This window comes from Hyalella azteca, unplaced genomic scaffold (genome assembly GCF_000764305.2).
Source record: "Hyalella azteca isolate HAZT.00-mixed unplaced genomic scaffold, Hazt_2.0.2 contig13092, whole genome shotgun sequence".
NCBI classification, from domain to species: domain Eukaryota; kingdom Metazoa; phylum Arthropoda; class Malacostraca; order Amphipoda; family Hyalellidae; genus Hyalella; species Hyalella azteca.
The window spans coordinates 12,429-35,873 of NW_025943026.1; the positions used below are offsets into that span (position 1 = coordinate 12,429).

Below are 23,445 nucleotides of genomic sequence, written 5' to 3' on the forward strand. Positions count from 1 at the left end.
GCTAGGTGTGTTATATAGAATGCTTCATACATCTAGTGGCTAGGTGGGTTATCTAGATTGCTTCATACATCTAGTGGCTAGGTGGGTTATCTAGAATGCTTCATACATCTAGTGGCTAGGTGGGTTATCTAGAATGCTTCATACATCTAGTGGCTAGGTGTGTTATCTAGATTGCTTCATACATCTAGTGGCTAGGTGTGTTATCTAGATTGCTTCATACATCTAGTGGCTAGGTGTGTTATCTAGATTGCTTCATACATCTAGTGGCTAGGTGTGTTATCTAGAATACGTCATACATCTAGTGGCACTGGCTAGGTATACCTATTATCTAGATTTTTTCACATACCTAGTGGCTAGGTGTGTTGGCTAGAATGCGTCACACATCTAGTATCTATAGGTATGACATCTAGAATGCGTCATACACAAGGTGTCGGATGTAGGGCTAGGATCTTTTTTCGGCCACACAAGGTCTGAGGTGTGAGCTACGGAATACATGTAGCCTCATCTAGGTAAATGCTATTTAGCTTGCACGAGATCTAAGATGTGGGCTGTAGGGCACATCTAGGTGTAGTCCATCTAGGTGCACCATGTCCGGCATGGTGTATTAGGTAGCTACGGACCGGTGACTACCCAAGACCTAATTGGAGGTACTAAGGAGGGCTTTACTGGCTGGGCTTTTAGTTGAGGATTGCAAGAAAGTGAGGAAAGGATTGGGGGAATGGCAGGAAATAATTGGAGAGAAGGAGTGGGGGAAAGGGAAGGATGGGAGAAAGGAAGGGAAGGAGTAGGGGAAAGGAACTGAAGGATTGGAGCATTGGGAGAGATGGGGAAATTGAGCAAAGGAGCAGGGAAAAGAGAGGGAAAGAGTGGAGGAAAACGGGAGGGAAGGATTGGGGAAGGGAGAGACGGATTTTAGGAAAAGGCGGGAAGGAATGGCGGAAAATGGGGAACGAGTGGATCGAAAATTGGAATTTGATTTTGTAACTGGTAAATATAAATTTAATTTTGCAGGCGCAAAATAATTTTTCAAGAATTTTGAAATAAGAGAAAAATTAGATTCCCATCTTCTCTGTAAAATATGGGTTTGAAGAAGTCTTTATGTAATTGTTATTCTGAAGGTTTGTTATTATTAACGGGATTAGGTATTAAGTAAATGACGCTGGGCAAACCTTCTATATTATCTCGTATGAGAGGTTACATTCAGAAGTATGATAACAAAATATAATTGTTAACGGGCGTATACTAAGTACGTCTGTGTGCAGGTTAACGGGCCTGGGTGTGTGCCCGTGTACCCCGTGGACTTCACGGGTCTGGACTTGTCCCGCCCGTTGCGGCCTGAACGGGTCGACGGTTGCCTGCTGAGCTACGAGTACGTCGAGACCGTGCAGGCGGCCCTTCAGTGTCTGCTGGCGGTACGTGGAGGGGCATGGGGTACGTCGGTGGGTGAGGGGTACGTCGGTAGGTGAGGGGTACGTCGGTAGGTGAGGGGTACGTCGGTAGGTGAGGGGTACGTCGGTAGGTGAGGGGTACGTCGGTAGGTGAGGGGCACGTCGGTAGGTGGCGGGTACGTCGGTAGGTGAGGGGTCTGTAGGTAGGTGAAGGGTACGTCGGTAGGTGGCGGGTACGTCGGTAGGTGGCGGGTACGTCGGTAGGTGGCGGGTACGTCGGTAGGTGGCGGGTACGTCGGTAGGTGGCGGGTACGTCGGTAGGTGGCGGGTACGTCGGTAGGTGGCGGGTACGTCGGTAGGTGGCGGGTACGTCGGTAGGTGGCGGGTACGTCGGTAGGTGGCGGGTACGTCGGTAGGTGGCGGGTACGTCGGTAGGTGGCGGGTACGTCGGTAGGTGGCGGGTACGTCGGTAGGTGGCGGGTACGTCGGTAGGTGGCGGGTACGTCGGTAGGTGGCGGGTACGTCGGTAGGTGGCGGGTACGTCGGTAGGTGGCGGGTACGTCGGTAGGTGGCGGGTACGTCGGTAGGTGGCGGGTACGTCGGTAGGTGGCGGGTACGTCGGTAGGTGGCGGGTACGTCGGTAGGTGGCGGGTACGTCGGTAGGTGGCGGGTACGTCGGTAGGTGGCGGGTACGTCGGTAGGTGGCGGGTACGTCGGTAGGTGGCGGGTACGTCGGTAGGTGGCGGGTACGTCGGTAGGTGGCGGGTACGTCGGTAGGTGGCGGGTACGTCGGTAGGTGGCGGGTACGTCGGTAGGTGGCGGGTACGTCGGTNCTACCATACAACCATTGCACCTCCCTCTACCATACAACCATTGCGCCTCCCACAACCATACAACCATTGCGCCTCCCACTACCATACAACCATTGCGCCTCAAACTACCATACAACCATTGCACCTCCCACAACCATACAACCATTGCACCTCCCACAACCATACAACCATTGCACCTCCCGCTACCATACAAACATTGCACCTCCCTCTACCATACAACCATTGCGCCTCCCACTACCATACAACCATTGCACCTCCCTCTACCATACAAACATTGCACCTCCCTCTACCATACAACCATTGCCCCTCCCTCTACCATACAACCACTGAACCTCCCACAACCATACAACCATTGCACCTCCCACAACCATACAACCATTGCACCTCCCTCTACCATACAACCATTGCACCTCCCTCTACCATAGAACCATTGCACCTCCCTCTACCATACAACCATTGGACCTCCCTCTACCATACAACCATTGCATCTCCCTCTTCCATACAACCATTGCACCTCCCACAACCATACAACCATTGCACCTCCCACAACCATACAACCATTGCACCTCCCACAACCATACAACCATTGCACCTCCCTCTACCATACAACCATTGCACCTCCCTCTACCATACAACCATTGCACCTCCCTCTACCATACAACCATTGCACCTCCCTCTACCATAGAACCATTGCACCTCCCTCTACCATACAACCATTGGACCTCCCTCTACCATACAACCATTGCATCTCCCTCTTCCATACAACCATTNTTAACCTGCCTCCTCATTAACCTGCTCCACTTTAACATGCCTTCTCATTAAGCTGGCCCTCATTAATCTGTTTGTGTGTGCAGGTCAGGGCAAGACGAGGGCCACGTCAATCTACTCCGTTGAGTACAGGTTAGTTTCACGCGCTCACTGTACAACTCATTAACTTCTACTATACATGTATAGTTGTATACTACATTAATTGGTGCTATATATACCTACATGTATTTGATATATCACGCGTTTCAGATAGTCATATCAATGTTTTAACTGGTACCGAATTGATCAATCACTTCAACCAAAGTATTTATGAAATAAACTAAATTATACAGAAATTATTAAAAATATTACACACTGCGCCTTTTATTAACTTGATTGTCGTTCATTTTAGATTTCTTCAATGAATACATAGTTTAAAATTGGGTTGAGCATTTTTTGGCTAGGAACACGCGAGAGACATTCTCTCTCTACACGCGAGTCTAAAAACATTAAAAGAACTTGTGCAAATTATGAATAAATACTCTCTGCTTTGAGCAATGAAGCTATCCACGTCACAGTGAAAAAAGCTTGTTTAAATGTCGTGTGTAATTTGTATAAATTCAACTGTATAATTGATTCAAATGTATAATTTGTATTGATTGTATACCTTGATTGTATACATTGATTGTATTGATTGATTCTGTATTTGTTTGCAGCCCCAACAACGAGGACAGTGGGGACTCTATAGACCTGGAGTCCCCAGCGCTAGGAACGCTCACCAGCCAATACAACAGCACCAACAGCTCCTTCCTGCCTCCTCCCCCAGCCTCCGGGGACACGGCGGGGCCGCAGGCTTCATCAACCCTAACCCCAAGAAGGGTTAAGAGGCATCACCGTAACCGAAGCAGTTCTAGATCCCGAGGTCATCAGGATACCAGGACCCGAGGCACAGCCCCGGCACATCCAACCCCCGAGACCAACTTTGCCAACAACTACACCAGCGGCAGCGTTGGGTCTCTGGCGGGAGTTGGCGCGCGCACTGGTCGCAACTCCCACAGGAGGTCGGCTCGTAATAACGCCAGTGGACGAGGCCGTAACAGATCCCAGTATGTGAACCCCGTAACCCAACTGATGGATGACTCATCCACCAGCACAGATTGCCCACCAGCGGTTGCTGGTGGGGTAGTGGGGGCTGTAGGGGGTGTAGGTCCCAGCGGCAGGTTGGGGCACTCGAACCCCATGTACGTACACTCGAGGCCCGTGTCACTGCACTCCCTGGCGTCTACGGCTGCAGTTCCTGACCCTGTGGAGCGCCCTCCCTCCGTCCACTCCTCCTATTCTAACTATCACGGTGTACGCGCTGCTATTAACCAAGCCAACCTCAATCAAATTAACCTGAGGGCGTCCGCGGATGATCTGGCAAGTAGTACTGCCCCAGGTATGCTAGGTAACTTTCCTCATGGTAGTGGGGGACTGCAGTTTGGACGCGCCCTTCCCCACCAGGCGGGGAAGGGGCTTCGGGGCTCGCAGAATTCAATCCTCAGTAACTCCGAACAGCGGCGAACAGCCCTGACTGCTTCAGAAATCAGAGTTCCGGACACCGCGATTCCCTCAAGTACTTCCAACTTTTCTAATGTCCCTCCCACCACGTCCATTGTTGGACCATCAGCAGGTAATGCCCTTACACCTGCAGGTGGTCGTGGTAACTATGTACCAGCTGCCACAGTCGTGCACCAGCTGTCCCCCTCCATCTCCACGAGCGAGTCTCTGCACAACTCGACCGTCAGCAGCGGCGTCGCGAGCCCTTCTCGCCTACACCAACAAACTGCACTACAACAACAACAACAAAACAATTTTCTGCAGCAACAGCAAGCACAACACCAGCAGCATCATCAACATCCACACCTGCAACAACAACGACAACAGTTCCAGCAACACTCACAGATCCAGCAGAGCCAATACAACCAAGCTCTTCAGCAACATCATCCACTGCAACAACAGCAGCCACAAAAATATCAACAACAGAATCAGGCGCCACCAACAATCCAATACCACCAAAGCAATAACAACCAATATTACGACCAGACAAATGGTCCCGGTAACACTAATTTCAATAACCAGAAACCGAATACTCATTTTAATTTTCCTGTTAATAGAATAATGGGCAGCCAGTTTCCGCAGTATTCCCCACCAACCCCCGCCTCCCCTTCCCCCTCCTCCCCCCCGTACTCCACGGTGTTCGGGGCCGTGCCGCGGGCAGACGAGGACGACGAGGTTCCTCCCCCGTACGTGGGGAACATTTGACAAGCACCCGGAGGTGGGGAGGTCATCCCCGCCTCCGGTTCTCGTGTACTCAACCAACCCCAGCCCCTGCCATCTCCTCCGCCCAACTCGCAACCCCAACCCATCTCTCAACCCCATTCCCAAACTCAACCCATTTCTCAACCCCACTCCCAACTTCAACCCAATTCTCAACCCCACTCCCAACCCCAACCCATCTCTCAGTCCCATTTCCAAACTCAACCCATTTCTCAAACCCACACCCAACCCCATTCCCAACCTCAACCCATTTCTCAGCTCCACTCTCAACACCATTCCCAAACTCAACCAATTTCTCAACCTCATTCCCAACCTCAATCCCATTCCCAAGCCCAACCCATGTCTCGAATCTCGTTACAGCCTCATTCCCAAAACATATCCCTATCTCATTCCCCCCGTAACAACCACATCAACTCGGGTTACGTCAACACCGAACACCACCACAACCAGCACAACCAACACAACAACCAGCACCATAACCTGCTGAACTCCCTGGACGACGTCGACGTTAGGGCCTTCAACCTCGCGCCGGGGGAGGACGTCAGCTCCATCAGGAAGGAACGTCGCCACAACCCCACCTACAATCTCAACCACATTCACCCGTGACGCCACTAGTATATCGCAGACATAGAATAGCAGGATGTCACACTGCCAGCTCCATTAGTTGTATTAGAATAGAGTATACATGTGTATTATTTTGTGTGTAAAATGTTTGCTGGTACGTGGGATTGTCCATATATTTGTATGAATTATGTGTACTGTATTTCCGCTCATGTTTATGTATTGTACTGTATGTGTAAGTGAACATATTTGTATACAATGACCAGCGAGTTGTGTCGAGACGCGGCATGTTCACGCTCCACCCGGTATTGTACTGTTTATGTGTTACAGTGCACAATACCGGGCTGTGTGTGTTACAGTGCACCCGGTGTTTGCACTGTAGAGTTGGACTGTGCACTACAGTAACCGGGCTGGGGCCGTACACTACACAGTTTAGGATTTAACAGTTTAAAGAAGAGGATTGTACCCTGCCGGAGTGTACTGTGCAACTCTATCAGTACCAGTTTGTTTGTCACAGTAACTTCCCTGCGTCGACGTTCTTAGTATTTTCACTTTTGTTTGGATATATTTTAATGTTGGCCATTTATGTGTTTAGACTGAATTTTAGTGTTGACGCGAACATTTGTTCTTCAGACAGTGTACAAAAATACTTTGTTTAAACGTTTTTTTCTTAATGTTTTCATTAAAATTTCATTGCGTACGTTTTCTCACACATTTACATTTTACTTTTTTTTACTCGAACGACACTTTTTTTTACTATTTGCAAAATTAGGTTTCTTAACGTTAACTTATGTCTTGACTTACGATGATCTTAAGTTTGCAATAATCGTTTGCATTTTATGACGTCGGATCTCTGAGTATTCCGCTTCTAATTTTCTAAACCTGACAAGTCTTACGGCTGACTGATAAGAAATTCACCCTAGACACACCATCTCCTATTTTGTGATAAGGAATTACGAGATATTTTTTGTGGTTCATTTTGTCATAGCAAATTTATTAGGCGTGTCTTATGTACTTATGAGGAATGATCTAGACATGTGTTGTGACTGCATCTCTTAATGTGATAAGAAATTAAATAGAAGTGATCTCTGCCTTACTTATCTCAAATGACGTACCTACTGCCTTGTTGTAGTATCATAACTATCGTCTTGTGCCTCATCATCATACTCATAACTAGCACTTTAGACATGCCTTGAGCTTTATTCTAGTGATTAACTAACTAGACATGTATTCAGCCTTACACTAGTGATTGCTAAAACTCTAGACATGCCTTGAGCTTTATTTTAGTGATAACTAATTATCTAGACATGTCCTCTGCCTTACAATAGTGATTGTTGAAACTCTAGACATGCCTTGAGCTTTATTTTAGTGAACTAACTATCTAGACATGATGTCTGCCTTACACTAGAGATAGCTAGCACTCTAGAAATGCATTCTGCCTTATTCGATTGAAAGCAAACCTTTCATTCGATTCTTCTGCATCATTAAAGGCGCCGGTCTGGCTTGCCAAAGTCAGGAAGATAAAGGATCTGGCGGGATGTCGTGGCACATATCCCGGCTTCTGTGGTCACAGTTTAGTTTATTGTACCCCTCAGGGGAGAATCCTGACTCGTGTCTACGCTCGTCAGAAGTCCTGTGGGATTTCACGCTCCTAGGGGGATTGTTCCTGAGCGCCCAACCTCTGAGTTCGCGGTGTCTGACAGCAGGTCTCAGTTGTGGGGTTAAGTTATTATGTAGGTAGGATTCCTTACATTCTCCTTCTCTGTCTCTCTCGTGCGGGCGGCCGACGTCCCGTGTTAACGACATCTTGTTCGAGTGTTTTCGTTTCTGTTGCTTTTTTTTCGTTTCTGTTGCCTGTCCCTCCTTGTCACTTCGTCTCTTTGAGATGCTAACGCTGCTTCTTTCGAGCCAGCTTCAGCGGGCTGGACAATTGAGACATTCCGCCCCTTGTGGGTGATGAACAATTTTTGATTTTAGAAACTTTCGATAACTGAGACCTTCCACCTCTTTGGTGATGTTCATCTTGACTTTCGGTGCGAGATAGCTAAATAGCTGAAGCGCAATAAACATTTGGCCACTAACTAACTAACTAACTTACTTTATTGTAACGAATAGTTCCTGGGTCTGTATAGTAGTAGTATGTGCCTGCCTATGTCTGGGTACTATTGCTTCAACGGTATTCATATTTATCAGTGAAATTTTGTATTCATCATTTGAAGAGTTTTTAATCTTCGTGCTATTTCTTCCTACCTTTACTAAACACTGTTAAATTTTGTTGTAATTTAACGCACATATACTCGTATAGGTAATATAGTATTGTAACATTTTGCTGTTTCTCCAAGTACTGTGCTTGATATTGTGTACTGGGTCATGGTACAGTCACTGTACACAGTATCAGTGCAGTCTACAACTGTACCCGTACTTTCTGTGGTGCCGTGTGTCGTCTTCATGGTAAGGATCTGTGATTAATTCGAGCTGTGTCGCCATCTTTATTTCTGATTTTAACGAAGTATCCCCGAGCTTGCCTCCGTTTTCTTTATTTCTCCTCCCGCTGTGAGGGGAGGGAATACATGCATTGCACTACAATGCGCTGTATACATACATGTATTTAGTGCATCGTAGCGTTTCTGAATATTATGTGATGGTGCCTTCAAGTTATATAAACTTGTATGTTTTTCATGCCCAGAGCTGTATTAAATGTGCACTGAATTTTCACTGTGTATTATTGGATATACTTTTGGAATATCGCGCAACATTGATGCTTTAAAGCAGCAATGCTCGCCTAACGAACTCTGGTGTTGTCAGAGTAATTCAAGTAATTGAACTAATTGCAAAGAAGGGGTGCAGCGGTGAGTTCCTGACATGGCCACGTGTGCAGGGGTGAGTTACTGACATGGCCACGTGTGCAGGGATGAGTTACTGACATGGCCACGTGTGCAGGGGTGAGTTCCTGACATGGCCACGTGTGCAGGGGTGAGTTACTGACATGGCCACGTGTGCAGGGGTGANCAATGTGCGTTATTATATAACCCTCAGTCAGTTACAAGGTGCGTTATTATACAAACCTTCAGTCAGTTACAACGTGCGTTATTACAAATGTCCTTCATCAGTCACACGACATGTTGTCATATAAACCCATCGTTAGTTAAATTCAATGTGAATTACTTCATACAATCAGTTATGTTTGGATAACCAGAGAAATAGTCATATGTATATGTAACAGTTACTGCAGATCAATTAACTTAAACTAACTAAGACTAATTGTGTTATTTTTTTAAGGAGAACTTTTACAGTGAGTAGAAAACGTGTTGACCTCCATATACAATATTTATTTTTGTAAGAGGATTTAGATTTAGTCTCATTCAGAGTATCAAAATTGTTTCTATTCTGTCTGCACTTGAAAGTTGTTCGTATGTTTAATTGTTAAATCAAATCTCTATTTTTTAGAATTACTTAGCATTCCGTAATGGTAATATATACTCAATGTTAGTGAAACAATTTTGAAGAGCGAGGATCAATTCATGTTGACTCATTTTCAAACTAATTTCGTTCATCCTTAACCGAATACCTCACAGTATTCATAATAAGGTATTCGAATAAGGAACATTTCGAAAGCATTTTCAATTAATGTTAAAGCTTTTGTTTATTTCATTATTTGACTTTTCTATCAGACTCTCGGGTTCGACCGCATCCAGCGTTCCAAGTTCTACATCCAACATCCCTGGATTTTGTCTGACGACCACAGAGACGAAAGAGTGGACGTACAGTCTCTGTCTCTTATACACATCTCTGTCACCAGCCGCCACTTCTCTTACCAGCCGCCACTCCTGTCACCAGGTGCCACTCCTGTATTCCTGAATTTTCTGCCAATATTTAAATAGTAAATATATTTGTTTTTATTTTGCCTTCCTACAGATTCCAGTTTACCTTTCAATAACAAACTTCAGTCTTTTGGCCTCATTTGAATTGTAATGTAATAAATTACAATTCAAATGAGGCCAATACAATCATGAAAATACAATCATTTTCAGAATTGTAATGTAATAAATTACAATTCAAATGAGGCCAATACAATCATGAAAATACAATCATTTTCAGAATTGTAATGTAATAAATTCATTACATGAACATTTGAATGAATTTCGAGATTTATTAATGCCGAAATATTTATATAGTTGTGGTTCCATTTTTCACCGAGCTTTTTTTAACGTGTAAACGGTAATGAAGTACGCTTTTAGGGTGCGAGATAACACCTATAGTGTCAGAGATAACACCTATTGGTCAGAGATAACACCACATATGGTGCGAGATAACACCTATTGGGTCAGAGATAACACCACATAGGGTGCGAGATAACACCTCATGAAGCTCCTTCGCTGCCAGCTCGGCCGCTCGAGCGCTTGTGTGGCAGCGCTATTTTCCGCCCAGGAAAATTGTACACGAAATCCTTCAAACTAAAAACTCGTGAAAAACATCATTATAAAGCTTCTTCTAAGTCCCTTTTGTTATCCTCATGAATTTATAGAGCTCTTCGAAGCGGCTGGTGAGAGAAGTGTTACCAAGCGTGATCATCACTTTAAATTCATAGCGTAACGTTAGTGCAAAATAAATAAGTTGTATTTAATAAAAGGTTTTAAATACTTATACTCTATTTGATGGAAATTCAACGAGGAAATAAAGGTGAACGGGTAAGTTTCAGTGTCCTTAACAATTTATCTACAGATGTATAAAATAAAGCATACATAAATATCTTATTCTCTCTATTTTGAAACAAACAAGTAAGTCATGTACACAAAGTGTGTCATGTACACAAAGTGAGTCATGTACACAAAGTAAGTCATGTACACAAAGTGAGTCATGTACCTATATGTACGGGACGTCTGCTAGGCGGACTCTCCCACGAAAGGCTAAAACCACGATCTGAAACAGAGTGAATAAAATTTATACGTTGGACCATTCATTCACGGGTGCTACAAATATTCTTATGCAATATTCACAAAAACTCGTATGCAGTTGCAACTGACTGAGATTGCCAATTTTATATGCCATATTTTGTGTCGAATGTTCCGTGATATATTGCGTTCTATTATCATAATTGATTAATAATTTGGAATATGTCTAATTGCTCATTTGGCCGATAGCGGGCAAAGGAACAATATTCAAGTAGCGACATATTTTTAGAGTAGTAATTTCTTTAAAATACAATATTTATGAAATACGTATATGGGAAATTTGTTTAAAATACAATGTTTCTGAATTACGAAAATAGAAAATGTATTCAAAATACAATGTTTCTGAATTACGTATGTGGGAAATTAATTAACGTATAACGGGTATAATTGCCGCCAGCTTTTAATATTGATTATTTGCAATTGTCCCTCGATGAAATCATTAACAATTCAGAAGAGTTGAACTGATTACAATTTTAAATAAGATTAATTTCTCCTTTTCTGTAAAGCAGAAGCCCAAGTGTCACCCGATGTATGGATGTCGTCCATCATCAACCATTCTGTCTGTGGTGGTGATGGTCGTAGTGTTGTCGGTAGTTGCAGTGGTTCTGTCATACCACCACTACCATTCCACCTCCTCAGCCTCCACCACGTCATTTAATAACCTAGTGGAAATAATTCAGTTTGAATGTAATTAAATAATATTCTTGGGTATAATTGATATTTTTTTATATAATTTACATTAAATAATTTATGTATTACATTAAAAAATATCGAGGCATTTACCTTTGCATTTTAAACACAAATAAAATCATTCGTAACCATGTCATCAGAGGAGTGGTGAACACAGCGCATGCAAACAAAATTCGTTTCCATTTACGCGTTCTCGCGGATGAATCATGCCTTATATTTACTCACTCCGCCTCATCCCGACTCATGAATCGCTTTTAACTTTGAAACTTAAGAAATTCCATTAAGTCCACTTATCTTGCATGAGATTGATCGTTGGAATGATAGTCATTCTCGATAGATGTTATTAGACAATCAAGACAGTCAAGGAAAATTTCACATACTCAAGTTATTCAACAATAAAATATGGGTACATATATATTTAGCGTCAATAGACAAAAATATTATGATAGTTAAGGTATCGATGCCGCACACACAAAATATGCACGGCCTATTCCCTGCAGCTGGGCTCAGATACACAAATTCTTTCATTGTTAGTTTACGCCATGTCTCCTTCCTCTTTTTAGCGTATTTTCTCATTTATGAAAAAATGCACTATTGTGCTCGCCATGCCCGTCTGTTCGTTTGTCCGTCTGTCTGTCCGTCCGTGACTTCATGTTTTCGTCGACGAGAAAATGCGCTCTCTGTCACTCACTGCAGTGAGTACTAAGTTATTTTTTTTGTATGTATTACTCAGCGTATTACCCCACTGAATTATACAGCGTTATACCTTATGTGTTCCTCAGTGTAACACTCATAAATAGAGTCTACCCCAGGATAATCACATCACTTATAGACGCCAATCTTAGAAAATATTCACCGCCCGTCCCCCGCAGTTGTGCGCGGGCAGCCCGCGACGACTGCCGCCCTACGGCGGGGTGCCCAGTTTCTTCGCCGCGCTGCTCAACCCCGACGCTAAGTTCTGCTACGCGTGGCTCAAGTTCGGGGGCGAGCTCAACTTTAAAACTAAACGAATTTTACATGTGATTGGTCTATTAAATCTATATGCATCATGTGAATACATGTATTATCCTAATATTTCATTGGATTTATGAGTCATTATTGATTAGCGTAGCCAAGTGGTTACAGTACAGAACACAAAGATTGGAGCAGAGAGGTGCGGGCTCGATCCCAGCTCTGTGCGCCAGTTTCTGGCCAGAAATAAATGATGAAATTCATGATTGATATTTTGCTGTGCAGACCGGAGAACAGTGCACTGATGACCTGTATGGCAGCAAATATGTTTGCTTCAATCCTGAATACAAAATGAACGAAGACCCGTGCCTCGTTTATGCGTTTTCGGAACCTACGGACAACCAGTTCGAGAAGGACATGGAGCTTTTCAGCTGCGAAGTGCATTCCTTCGTCAGTTATAAGGTGCGTTATTATATAAACCTGCAGTCAGTTACAAAGTGTGTTGTTATATAAACTCTTAGTCTGTTACAAGGAGTATTGTTATATAAACTCTTAGTCTGTTTAGGTGCATTATTATATAAACCCTTAGTCTGTTACAAGGTGCGTTATTACATAAACATTGAATCAGTTACAAGGTGCGTTGTTACAAATGCCCTTCATCAGTCACAAGATATGTTGTCAAATAAACCCATCATTAGTTAATTTCAATGTGAATTACTTCATACAATCAGTTATGTTTGGATAACCAGAGAAATAGTCATATGTATATGTAACAGTTACTGCAGATCAATTAACTTAAACTAACTAAGACTAATTGTGTTATTTTTTTAAGGAGAACTTTTACAGTGAGTAGAAAACGTGTTGACCTGCATATACAATATTTATTTTTGCAAGAGGATTTAGATTTAGTCTCATTCAGAGTATCAAAATTGTTTCTATTCTGTCTGCACTTGAAAGTTGTTAGTTTGTTTAATNCTCCACCAAGCTTAATTTTAGGTACATACGCATCAACTGCAGACATAACCGTGTCATTGAGAAGTGACCATGACTCAGCCACATTCATGTCCTTAATACATTCCGAAATATTCACTGCATTCACTGCTTCTCGGAGTTTTCAATCTAATTTCATTCATCCTTAACCGAATACCTCACAGTATTCATAATAAGGTATTCGAATAAGGAACATTTCGAAAGCATTTTTAATTAATGTTGAAGTTTTTGTTTATTTCTTTAGTTGACTTTTCTATCAGACTCTCGGGTTCGACCGCATCCAGCGTTCTAAGTTCTACATCCAACATCCGTGGATTTTGTCTGACGACCACAGAGACGAAAGAGTGGACGTCCAGTCTCGGTACGACGACACGGTCTTCGGGCGACATCTTTACCACAAAATTAACCAATACCGACCACTGGACTTCATAATCACAAGTCTTGCCCATGAGCGAAAAGAAATTAAATTTGTCAAGAGCGACATTCCTTCCTTGGGAAATTTGCTTCTGAAGCAGATCGTCAAATTCAGGAACGAGGTTGACATTAGACAGGTAATTCTTCACAAGCGAAGCAGTATGAGTTCTTTAAGGAGATCTCGGTGGAAATATATTAATGAAACAAATGCTAGAATGGTGGTAGTGGTGATGCGAGCCTTCAGCGTGGCCTGGGACTGCTACGTCCAAAACACTTACGAAGGTTACCTGTATGACGGTAGCCTCATTCCAGGAATCGAGTGCAGCTTCATTTGATTGTTGATTGCCTATTCCATGTCATGTTATAGGTGATTGCTTCAATCATTTCTTGTTCAAGCTTTTTTATCAGGTTCGACTTTAATTCATTGTAAATTCTGTTGAAATAGTTGGGATTCTAACGTCATTTGTTCAATGATAGTAGATTGGGAGCGCAGCCGTGGGTAACAAAATTGACTCGTAAACAGGCCCTGGGCCTAACGCCAACCATCAGCATGCAATATCTAGACATAGCCTCAGACAAATGAGCTGTGGGTAACTCCGGCTAACAGTAAATCCGCTGTGCACAACACAGCTACTGCTTCACAGCGCCGGAGCCCAACTGGCCGGAGCGCAACAGGCGGCGAAGGTTAGGTTAGGTTACGTTACGTTAGGAATAGCTGTTGCGGTAGGGCCTGCTGCGCCAGTGGTGCTCCGGGCCTCCGGCCTGTATGCGCTGCGGCATGTGACTGAGCGGCGCTGTTGTGGTGGGCGCTTTGTGTCAAAAGCCGTGAAGATGCCCGGCTGCGTTACATAGGAATGAGCCTTTTTTTCATCGCAGTTGTAAACTTTTTCTGCGGTTGAAATTTTTGTACGGCAACGTTATTTCGATAGTGAAACAATCACTCCCTTCACTTGTGAAACAAGCTTCCTCCCTTTATAACGAAATTAACAATGACTAAGGAGAAAAGTATCTTTATAAAATAAAGCAGGTGCTCGGTGATTATATTGCTAAAATTACCTATTTTAACGAATGCAAATGAATATTGTTGAAGTTACGATTTTGAAGTTTTTGTGATACACCTTAGATTAGACAATATGTGCAGTTGCGTGCACATTGCAGTTGCGTGCACATAATCATGCGTGCATGATTCCATATTAGCTTAAAGTTAAGTCCTCGTTAGAATATAGTGCTAGTAAAGGATAATTTGCACCATAAATTAGCAACAAAGTGTAATAAGTTTTGTTAAATGATTATTCGTACATGAATTTACACTCATATAAGAATAATCCGTGTACAATATATGTTCTAACGCCATACACGCGTAATTATCGTGCGTACCAATTCATCCTTCTCATGTAAAGCGCCATTAGTAACAAATCTGATTTGTGTATTTTAACGAATAAATGATGAATATACACCATATGCTGGTGCAATTCATTCAATAATATACTTACTGAATTGTGTTGGTGATTGTTGTGCGCAGATCTTCGAGGGCTTGACGTGCGCAGGTTACAAGTTCGTCAGAGTTGAACCTGTCACGATTTATAGCAAGACCATCCACGTGAAGGAGACCAACCAATCCTACCATCCTGCCTTCACTGTCAACTTCATCAAGGATCTCAACTTTTCCCCATTAAAAGTGTGATTTACCTAACTTTATTTCACCTTATCGAAACAATAATTTTGAAAAGCCAAACTTACCCTCATTTTTTGCCCATTTCGAAGCGAAAATGCACGACTTCCATCAATATTTCTCTCCACTACGAAATTGAACGTGCAACTCTGTTCTAATTTTTGCTCATCCTGAAAATGATGTGTTGAACTTCATCTGAACTTTCCTAACTACAAAAATTTAGATGTTCAACGTCTTCTCAGATTTGCCCGCCGGAAATTAATATGTCAGACATCACGTTCACTTTTAAAATCTACAAAATTTGAATGATCAACTTTATCATATTTTTCTTAAAATAATATCCTAAAGGAAGATATTGGAACAGCTTGGTAGGAATTAGCAAACTGGTGATGCGACAAAATACTTCGGGATTATTACGTTGACAGCTCATGACTCGAAGGATGCAAAATAACGGCTCAACAGGAGCCAGATAACGCTACAGGTGTTGCCAGTCAGGGACTTGAAGGATACAAAATTATGGCTCAACAGGAGCCAGATAACGCATCAGGAGCGAGCGTTCAAATCTCAGGTGGATCGAGCTGAAACCTGCGGGGGCGCGACTGAGCAACAAAGGGGTTTGGAATTATCTACAAAAGTAACACATCATGCGTAAAATTAAAAATTCATATGCGTAAGATTACTTCTCACGGCAAGCAAAACAGCATTTTAGGATATTCCAACCGACAATTCAGGACGTCTCGAACAAATTTACGGCCGTACTTGCGGCCGGTCTCGCGGCCGGACTCCGGCCGTAATTAAGTACGGCCGTAAATTTGCCGAGACGTCAATTCAGGAGCAAAATGGTATACGTTCTGAGTTTTTTTTTTGACGATTGTAATTAGTTAGTATAGTAGAGTCGGTTTTGATGAATACGTCAAGTTTGGCCTGTCGAAGATTCTTGCAATGTTCTTGACAGGTCTTCTGTAGATCTGTAAACTGGCTTCTGGCAAGATTTATCACAAAATAAGGTTAAAGCTGAATAGTGGCTGAACATCGGTGCGATGTGAAGAGCACCACTAAGCGAAACGTTGTAGCGGTTCAGTTTAAGATTTTGTATTAATATAATAAAAATATGTAGAAATTTAGAATTAGATTTAATTGTAATATTAAGATTTGTTTATATCTGAACGTAACCACAGCCGAATACGACAATAGCGAACTTCATTCCAGCTTTTAGTATTTTTGGTACATTGCGCTAGAACCTCTTATTAGAGTAAGTATTAAGTGTTGCAACAGTCATCCTGTATTAATTACTTGCTTAAATAGCTAATTTGATTTATACTGTTTATAATCGTTTTCTATGTTTTGTATTTATGTAACTTGTAACAATCTGTTCTTTATACAGGGTTCTATACTCAGACCAGAAAAGCGTCTATTATTTCCCTAATTCCTGATCGTGAGATGCTTTAACGTATACCTCGTGCAACGATGAAACATTTGCTCTGGCTCGAGTACCGACCAACTACCGCTCTATTTATTAAATATTTTTGTAAATTCAAAATGTCCAAGTTAGCAATACTGATAAACCTCCTACGTTTGTGTTTTGCTTTCTGCATTTACCGTAATCCCAGTCCGCTATGTATCCGTCATTTCGGGTCGTCCGTCAACATCATTGTGTGCCGTGAGTGCCGTCTGAACCGTCAGTATGTGATCGGAGCGTTTTGAGTGTGGTTCGTGTCGCTCGTTCGGTTGTTGCGCATTTCGTAAGAGTTTTAGCTCAGGCGGCTCAGCTGCTTCCTAGTTTCCTACATGCCAACAAATTTCATTTGCCAGTAAGTAGTGAGATATTCCTTATTCTTAGGTAATTAATAAAATACTTCTTTTTATCATTTGGTTCATGGAATTGCATTATTATTAGCGAAAATGAACGATCAGTCATTCAGTGAGAGTGACATCTTACTTCTGTCTTCTTGGGCTTTAACAGTAAACAGATTTACAGTATTTGCCATTTGCTAATGAGCAAAAATTTATGATTTAAATTTGACCTCGTCAGACTCAGACTGTGTGCAAGTGCAACAAAATTGATGAATCAGGCATCAGGGTCTTTTACTAATGTGCATTCCGGTGTGTGTGTGTTTTTTTTTGCCCTGCAGGCTTGCATCTACTGGTAACTTGTTAACCCTTTCACGCCTGAATTATCTTGTGATCCAAAATAAAATATTTTTATGCTAAAAATGAGTTATTTAGGTGTTAAATATTACAGAAAGAGCAATAGTTATGAAATATTCCTTTATTTGAAAAAGTTACAAAATGTTGCCTTTTGTCTACATCCGGCAGACATAGACAATTTCGAATAGCTACTTAGTATGGTATTGAGCATAGCAAGTTTTTGTTCTAGTAAGGCACAAACCTACATTACATTTGTTGCACATTACTTTAGTGAAACCTTTCACACAAAACTTGCATCTTTGTTTGGTTTCAGCAATAAATGGCAAATGACCAATATTGTCGAAACGTACAGCGTCTAATCCATGGTCAGGAAGATGTGCCAGGTGCGCAGGAATTTTTTTTGTCATTTTAACGACCTGCGCGGTGCGCCTTACAATGCTGGTAAAAAATGCGCCATGCGCCGTACTTTAGAAAGTTAACAATATACGCGAGTATATTGACTATGCGAGTCGAACTGACAATAATAAAATGTAAGACATGTCCAGGTTACTTCTGACTCTTCCGCGTTCCGCTTGCGGATACGGAACGTACGGTAATCATACGGGATTGCGCAAACTGCAGAAGTCAAGATTAAAGAACCACACCGCAAATCATTCATTTACTAATAAGTGCTAATTGCATGAAAAAACACAGGCACCGGAAGAAATCTATCTTAATTATAAATTTTCATTTTTATTGCAACGATGAAGGTTAATTATAGAGGCAAACAACAAACATTAATAAAAATGAGAATAGCTTCAGAGGGACACATCACAGTCGAAGATCGTTCAGCATTACTTGAAATCAACAGACGATGTTGCCATTCCATTCAGATGAAAACTGTGTCTAAATCAGAACTGTGTTGGACGGCTCCGCGGCCCGCTCCTAGTGCTACGCCGCGTGGAATTGATGTCCGTGATTTACGCGAACGCGTGCGCGAAGAAAATATAAAAAACTATATATGCGCGAGAAATTTCCTCATTTATATACATCTTCCTGAGTGTGGCGTCTAATGGATGTGAGAGTTTCCTTCTTTTTGTGGTGGAGGCTCCATTCACGTGGCTTGGTCTTCCTGTTCCTCTTGGAGTTGAACTTGGACTCGTCAAACCAATGGCTAGATCTTCCTTGAAGTCGGACAGACTCTTCACTTTTGATTTCATTACATCATTTACATGGCAATTCCTTTTATACAAAAGCCAAGAATTCACCACACTCATGTCCAATAAATAAAAAAATTTGCATGTACCATTTCTTAGATTTGAAATCTATGCGGTAAAGTTCGATCAACATGTCACATAGAACGACGCCTCCCATAAATTTGTTATATTCTTTTACAACAAATGGTCTGTTTATTTCAATGTGCTTGTTTTGTTTCTTGTCCCATCTCTTGACGGTGTCTTCTGGAGTGATGCCGGCATAAGTTGATAGAAGGTGAACAGACTTATAGTCAAACCACTTCACTGCTATTACATCACGATTTGTTTCGACACGGTAGTCGAAACTTCCTCGTCCCTCTTTCTGTAATTTCTCGTCATTTTCCATGATGCATCCTTTCAGTCTATTTGCTCTAACAGTAGATACATTCAAGATTCCAGATTCCTTTAGTTTTGACGATAAATCAACATTCAACAGAAGAGAACCAGTTATCGTAGAACAACTGTAGTTCAAGTGCTTAGGTATGCCTTCAGCAAGACAAAGCACATAGGCAGAAGATACTCCAACACCAAGGTCATCATTTTTCTGAGATTTGCCTTTATATATCTCGAAGTCATAAACAAACCCACTTGATCCTGCTCGTGATATTACTTTGTATCCCCATTTGTGAGTTTTTTTTTGGATTGTATTGTTTCAAAGATATGCGAGATTTTGTGGGAATGATTTGCTTGTCTACAACTTGATGTTTTTCCTGTGATACCTTCCGGCAATTTGTTCTGACAGATTCAATTATGGGTCTTATTTTGAATAACTTGTCAAAATCGGGATCATCTCTGGTCTTCTGTTGCGTGTTGTCGTTGAAATGAATATATCTCATTATCTCTTCAAACTTATCTCTACTCATGATGTCTGATATTGCGGCCAGTTGCAGGCCTTTCTTCCAGTATGTCCGATAGCTGGGAACTTTTATAATACCAGTTAGAAGTAGAATTCCCAAAAAGCATTTCATGTCAGTATTTTCAAGATGCATCTCTTTGCCATCCTTCTGTAGTGCATGCAGTTTAGTTTGTTGAACATCACATTCTTAATTTTTTAACCTATTAGATATGCAAACTTTTTAAATCTTTCTATTGTGTTATGTAGCCTCAGTATTAGGCCTTTAATGCCCATCTACAAAATTTTTCTATGTTAAATAGTTTTTGAGTTGTGAGGGTTTTTGTTAAAAAAACAAAAAGTGGTCTAAGTTACCCCATTTTACGGTATCAAATAATGAAAAAACAGCGTAACACTCACCAGACTCAGGAACGTGTTTTGAATCATCTTCTCTCGATCATAGCTGTCATACTACTGACGCAACGAAGCAAATCTTAGTTCCACTTTGTAGCTGTTGATGCACTCTATGCAACGGCGTTTAAAAATATCCTAGATTGTAATTAGAAATTCCCTAAAAATAGACTAGAATTTAATGTAGACTACAGTCTACATCCGTCCTGAAAGGGTTAAGGGTTATTTAGTTTATATATTCTCTAGACTCTAACTTCTGTTCTGTGTAAGGTGGACTGGACAAGTTAGGTAAATTCAAGTTTGATAATATCAAAGCAACTTTGTATAGGAAGGAGTTGTCTAACTGGTGATTTTTTAAAATGGCAATTTAGTGAAAATTTGCCATTTTTCTAATCTTTATGATGGAAATCAGACAAGCTTTATTTGAAAATTGGGAAAATCTTCAAAAGAATTATAAATTCACCTATATACAAAAATTACAAAAAAATTACATCAGCATTTACCATTTACATGAGCATGGCCCAGTGGGGAAAGTTCAGAGTACCAGGATTGGCACAGGCCGCAGAGAGGTGCAGGTTTGATCCCAGCTCTGTGAGCCAGTTTCTGGTCAGAATTGGCAAGGAGGCCGGGTGGTTAAGCAGAGAAAAATTGAAGCAGTGAGTTGCGTGTTTGAGACCGCAATGCACTGTGAATATTCTGCAATGTTAAGAATTGGCAACAGGCCTATCATCCGCCTATGGCCTAATAAACGCTGAAACTGCTATGTTATGTTATTTCTGAAACTTTAAGGTATTATAAATTTTTTTGAATTAATTTCATGGTAAAAATTGAATAATGGCTCTGAACTTGAACCACTGGGCCACCGTGTCTAGCACTAGGCTCAATTGAAAATTGAGAAGAACTTGAAGTTAGGCTTAATTATAAGATCAAATCTCAATTTGGAACATTGGGCAGATGTTTCCAAAAATCATTAGTAAAATACCTACTGCGAAAGCAATCATTTCACTGGTTATTTTAGAAAAAAATAAACTCATATTTTTCACAGAAGAAATTGGAAAAAGTGCCTAAAAATGGGTGAAATTTGCAGATTCATGATCGTTTTTGTGTGGTCCATGGCTGGACGCCGCCCAATTTTCCAGTTAGGATCTAGACCCATTTATTTTAAGAGTACCTAGTCAGTCCACAATCACATGCATGTAACTTCAAACAAAATGCAATTGTTCAGATTTGCTAAAATTCATTCAAAATAAATTTTACCATTACTGATGCCAATTTCTATCAAAAATGTTACGTCAAACGGTACCTCATTGTTTGTCATTACTTCGATCACTCAATGCACAAATTTTGACCAATGTTTGAACTCATAGCCAAGATTTTCTTTGTTTGGGCTATATATACCTACATAATACAGCTGAATTTGCAACTGCCCAGCCTTTATTGCTGATGCTGCCTTGCAGGATCTTTTCAAATTGGCTTGTCAACACAAATGGGAAAGTTCAAAGCCATTTGCCAAAAATTATCATGCTAAATTTCATAATGAATAACATTAGTTTGACAAGATAATTTTGCTCCACAAGACTGATGTTTTTTGACTTATGATGTAGTTTGCACTGTATATATAGGTACCTATTTTCACCTCTGTGATAATTTTGAAAACTTGGACCATATTAGTGCCAAGCTTACAAAAAGAATAGTCGAATTCTATTGATTTTCATGGATTTGACTTAATACTATTCTTATGAGTGCTATATTTCTTATGTTACTATATGTACATTATACATTAAGGTCTGATTGGGAGCAGCAACATTCATTGTTTAGAATTATTCATATTGAAGTGCTGTATCATTGTTTCATTGATAATTTCAAGCTTCATGGATGTAAAGTTCATTAACAGATCAAATTTTGTTCCAGAAGTGATGCCATTTTATGGAAGTTGATGCTGAGAAGCTGCCAAGGGATAATGGAACCAAGACGCATCATAGCCGCTCCAGAGGCAATGACCCATTAAGATTGAATTTACTCACAGTGTCAGCTGCTCCTCAAATAATAGCATGGATTTGAGTACTGCATCCACTTCTGGTATAGCTTCATCTAGGGAGATGCATCCTTCAAATACATCTGCCCAAGGCAGTCAAAGTTTGGCAAGGGATTCTGCGGATGAAACTGACACAGGTCAATTGAGTGCTCAGGAGGAGCCTTTAGACATGAGTGTTTCTGTAGCCTCTGCTGGACCAATGGATTCTGAAACACTTTTAGTTCAGCAGGAGGCTTATAGGGACCAGCAAGTTAGTGGACTAACACCTGAGCTTCTGCGGCAACACCAACAAGCAATGCGAGAATTTTTTCCAGAGGTGCAACCATTAGCAGAAGTTGATAGCATTCCTGTATCTTCTGAGCAACCATTATCTGTTGAATCTGAACCTCTATATTCAGATTCTGTACTAATTGCAAACCAACAGGCATTTCGATCAGAGTTGGAACAACAGAATTTGTCCAGTAGGCTGGTGAGCAGAAAGTCACCGAGCTCATCCAAAGAAGATGAGTCTCCTCAAGCTAAGCTGAGCCGCAGCAGCAGCAGCACGCTACTCCTGCATCCCAGTCTCAGGCACCTCAACAGCCACGATCTTGCTGTGGCTTTGCTGCGGCAGGATAAACGCGAGGTTGCGTTAAACCTCAAGCAAGAATGCATTGAAAATCTTCAAGTGGAAAATGGCAGGCAACCTCTGTCCAGGGTAAGCTGGCCTCCTTCTCTTGTTCTTATATTATTTGTGCTTCTCTTGCTTGACATACAGTAGTACCGTAGTACTAAACAGTTACTGACGTCTCTAACAGTTTGTAAGCATAACAATATGTGATGAGTCCGTGAGCGGCGTGAAGCAACATGAAATATAATGAATTAATCTACAAGCACAATTAATGAATGTGTAAACACTCTATGATAAGTATGTAAACACTATGTGATGAGTCTGCAAATACTACTATGTGATGAGTCTGTAAGCACCTAATAATGAATGTGTGCTCACTGTAACACATGACCGTGTGGCCACCAGACGCTGTGGTGCCTGCTGGAGTTGCTGCTGAATGTCAACACGCCCGTGACGCGCCACGCCCTTGAGTGGCTGCATTACCTCGTCGCTGCCGGGGACGACCCCCAGCAGTTCGTGGAGGCCGGTGGGTGAGGGGAACTAGTGAGGGTAGAGGATAGACTAGTGAGGGTAGAGACTAGTGAGGGCAGTGACTAGTGAGGGTAGTGACTAGTGAGGGTAGAGACTAGTGAGGGTAGAGACTGGTGAGGGTAGAGA

The 23,445-nt window shown here is 41.8% G+C and overlaps 4 protein-coding genes across 4 annotated transcripts in view; all 4 read left to right on the plus strand.

Annotated features, from left to right (window-relative positions):
• Positions 1 to 5,355, plus strand: part of LOC108672676 (probable serine/threonine-protein kinase DDB_G0267686) — a gene marked incomplete at its 5' end in the record, with an annotated part of 8,472 nt that extends 3,117 nt beyond the window's left edge. Inside the window, 3 exon segments of the mRNA XM_047883501.1 lie at positions 1,263 to 1,412; positions 3,030 to 3,121; positions 3,685 to 5,355. Of these exon segments, the coding sequence (XP_047739457.1) occupies positions 1,263 to 1,412; positions 3,030 to 3,121; positions 3,685 to 5,272 (1,830 nt within the window).
• Positions 5,276 to 6,555, plus strand: LOC125178824 (pleckstrin homology-like domain family A member 1; the record flags this gene model as incomplete). The annotated part of the gene is made up of 1 exon (XM_047883502.1): positions 5,276 to 6,555. A coding segment is annotated over one exon (618 nt), but the record flags the coding sequence as incomplete, so codon positions are not given.
• Positions 6,556 to 11,932: 5,377 nt separating this feature from the next.
• On the plus strand, positions 11,933 to 15,529 carry LOC108672677. Its single transcript, XM_018160383.1, has 5 exons — positions 11,933 to 11,944; positions 12,363 to 12,509; positions 12,727 to 12,903; positions 13,692 to 13,982; positions 15,368 to 15,529. Exons 1-5 carry the CDS (start codon positions 11,933 to 11,935, stop codon positions 15,527 to 15,529), a joined length of 789 nt encoding a protein of 262 aa, XP_018015872.1.
• A 6,534-nt stretch (positions 15,530 to 22,063) lies between these two features.
• On the plus strand, positions 22,064 to 23,314 carry LOC125178823 (the record flags this gene model as incomplete). The annotated part of the gene is given in 2 exon segments (XM_047883500.1): positions 22,064 to 22,875; positions 23,194 to 23,314. Coding segments are annotated over 2 exon segments (802 nt in total), but the record flags the coding sequence as incomplete, so codon positions are not given.
• Positions 23,315 to 23,445: the final 131 nt, after the last annotated feature.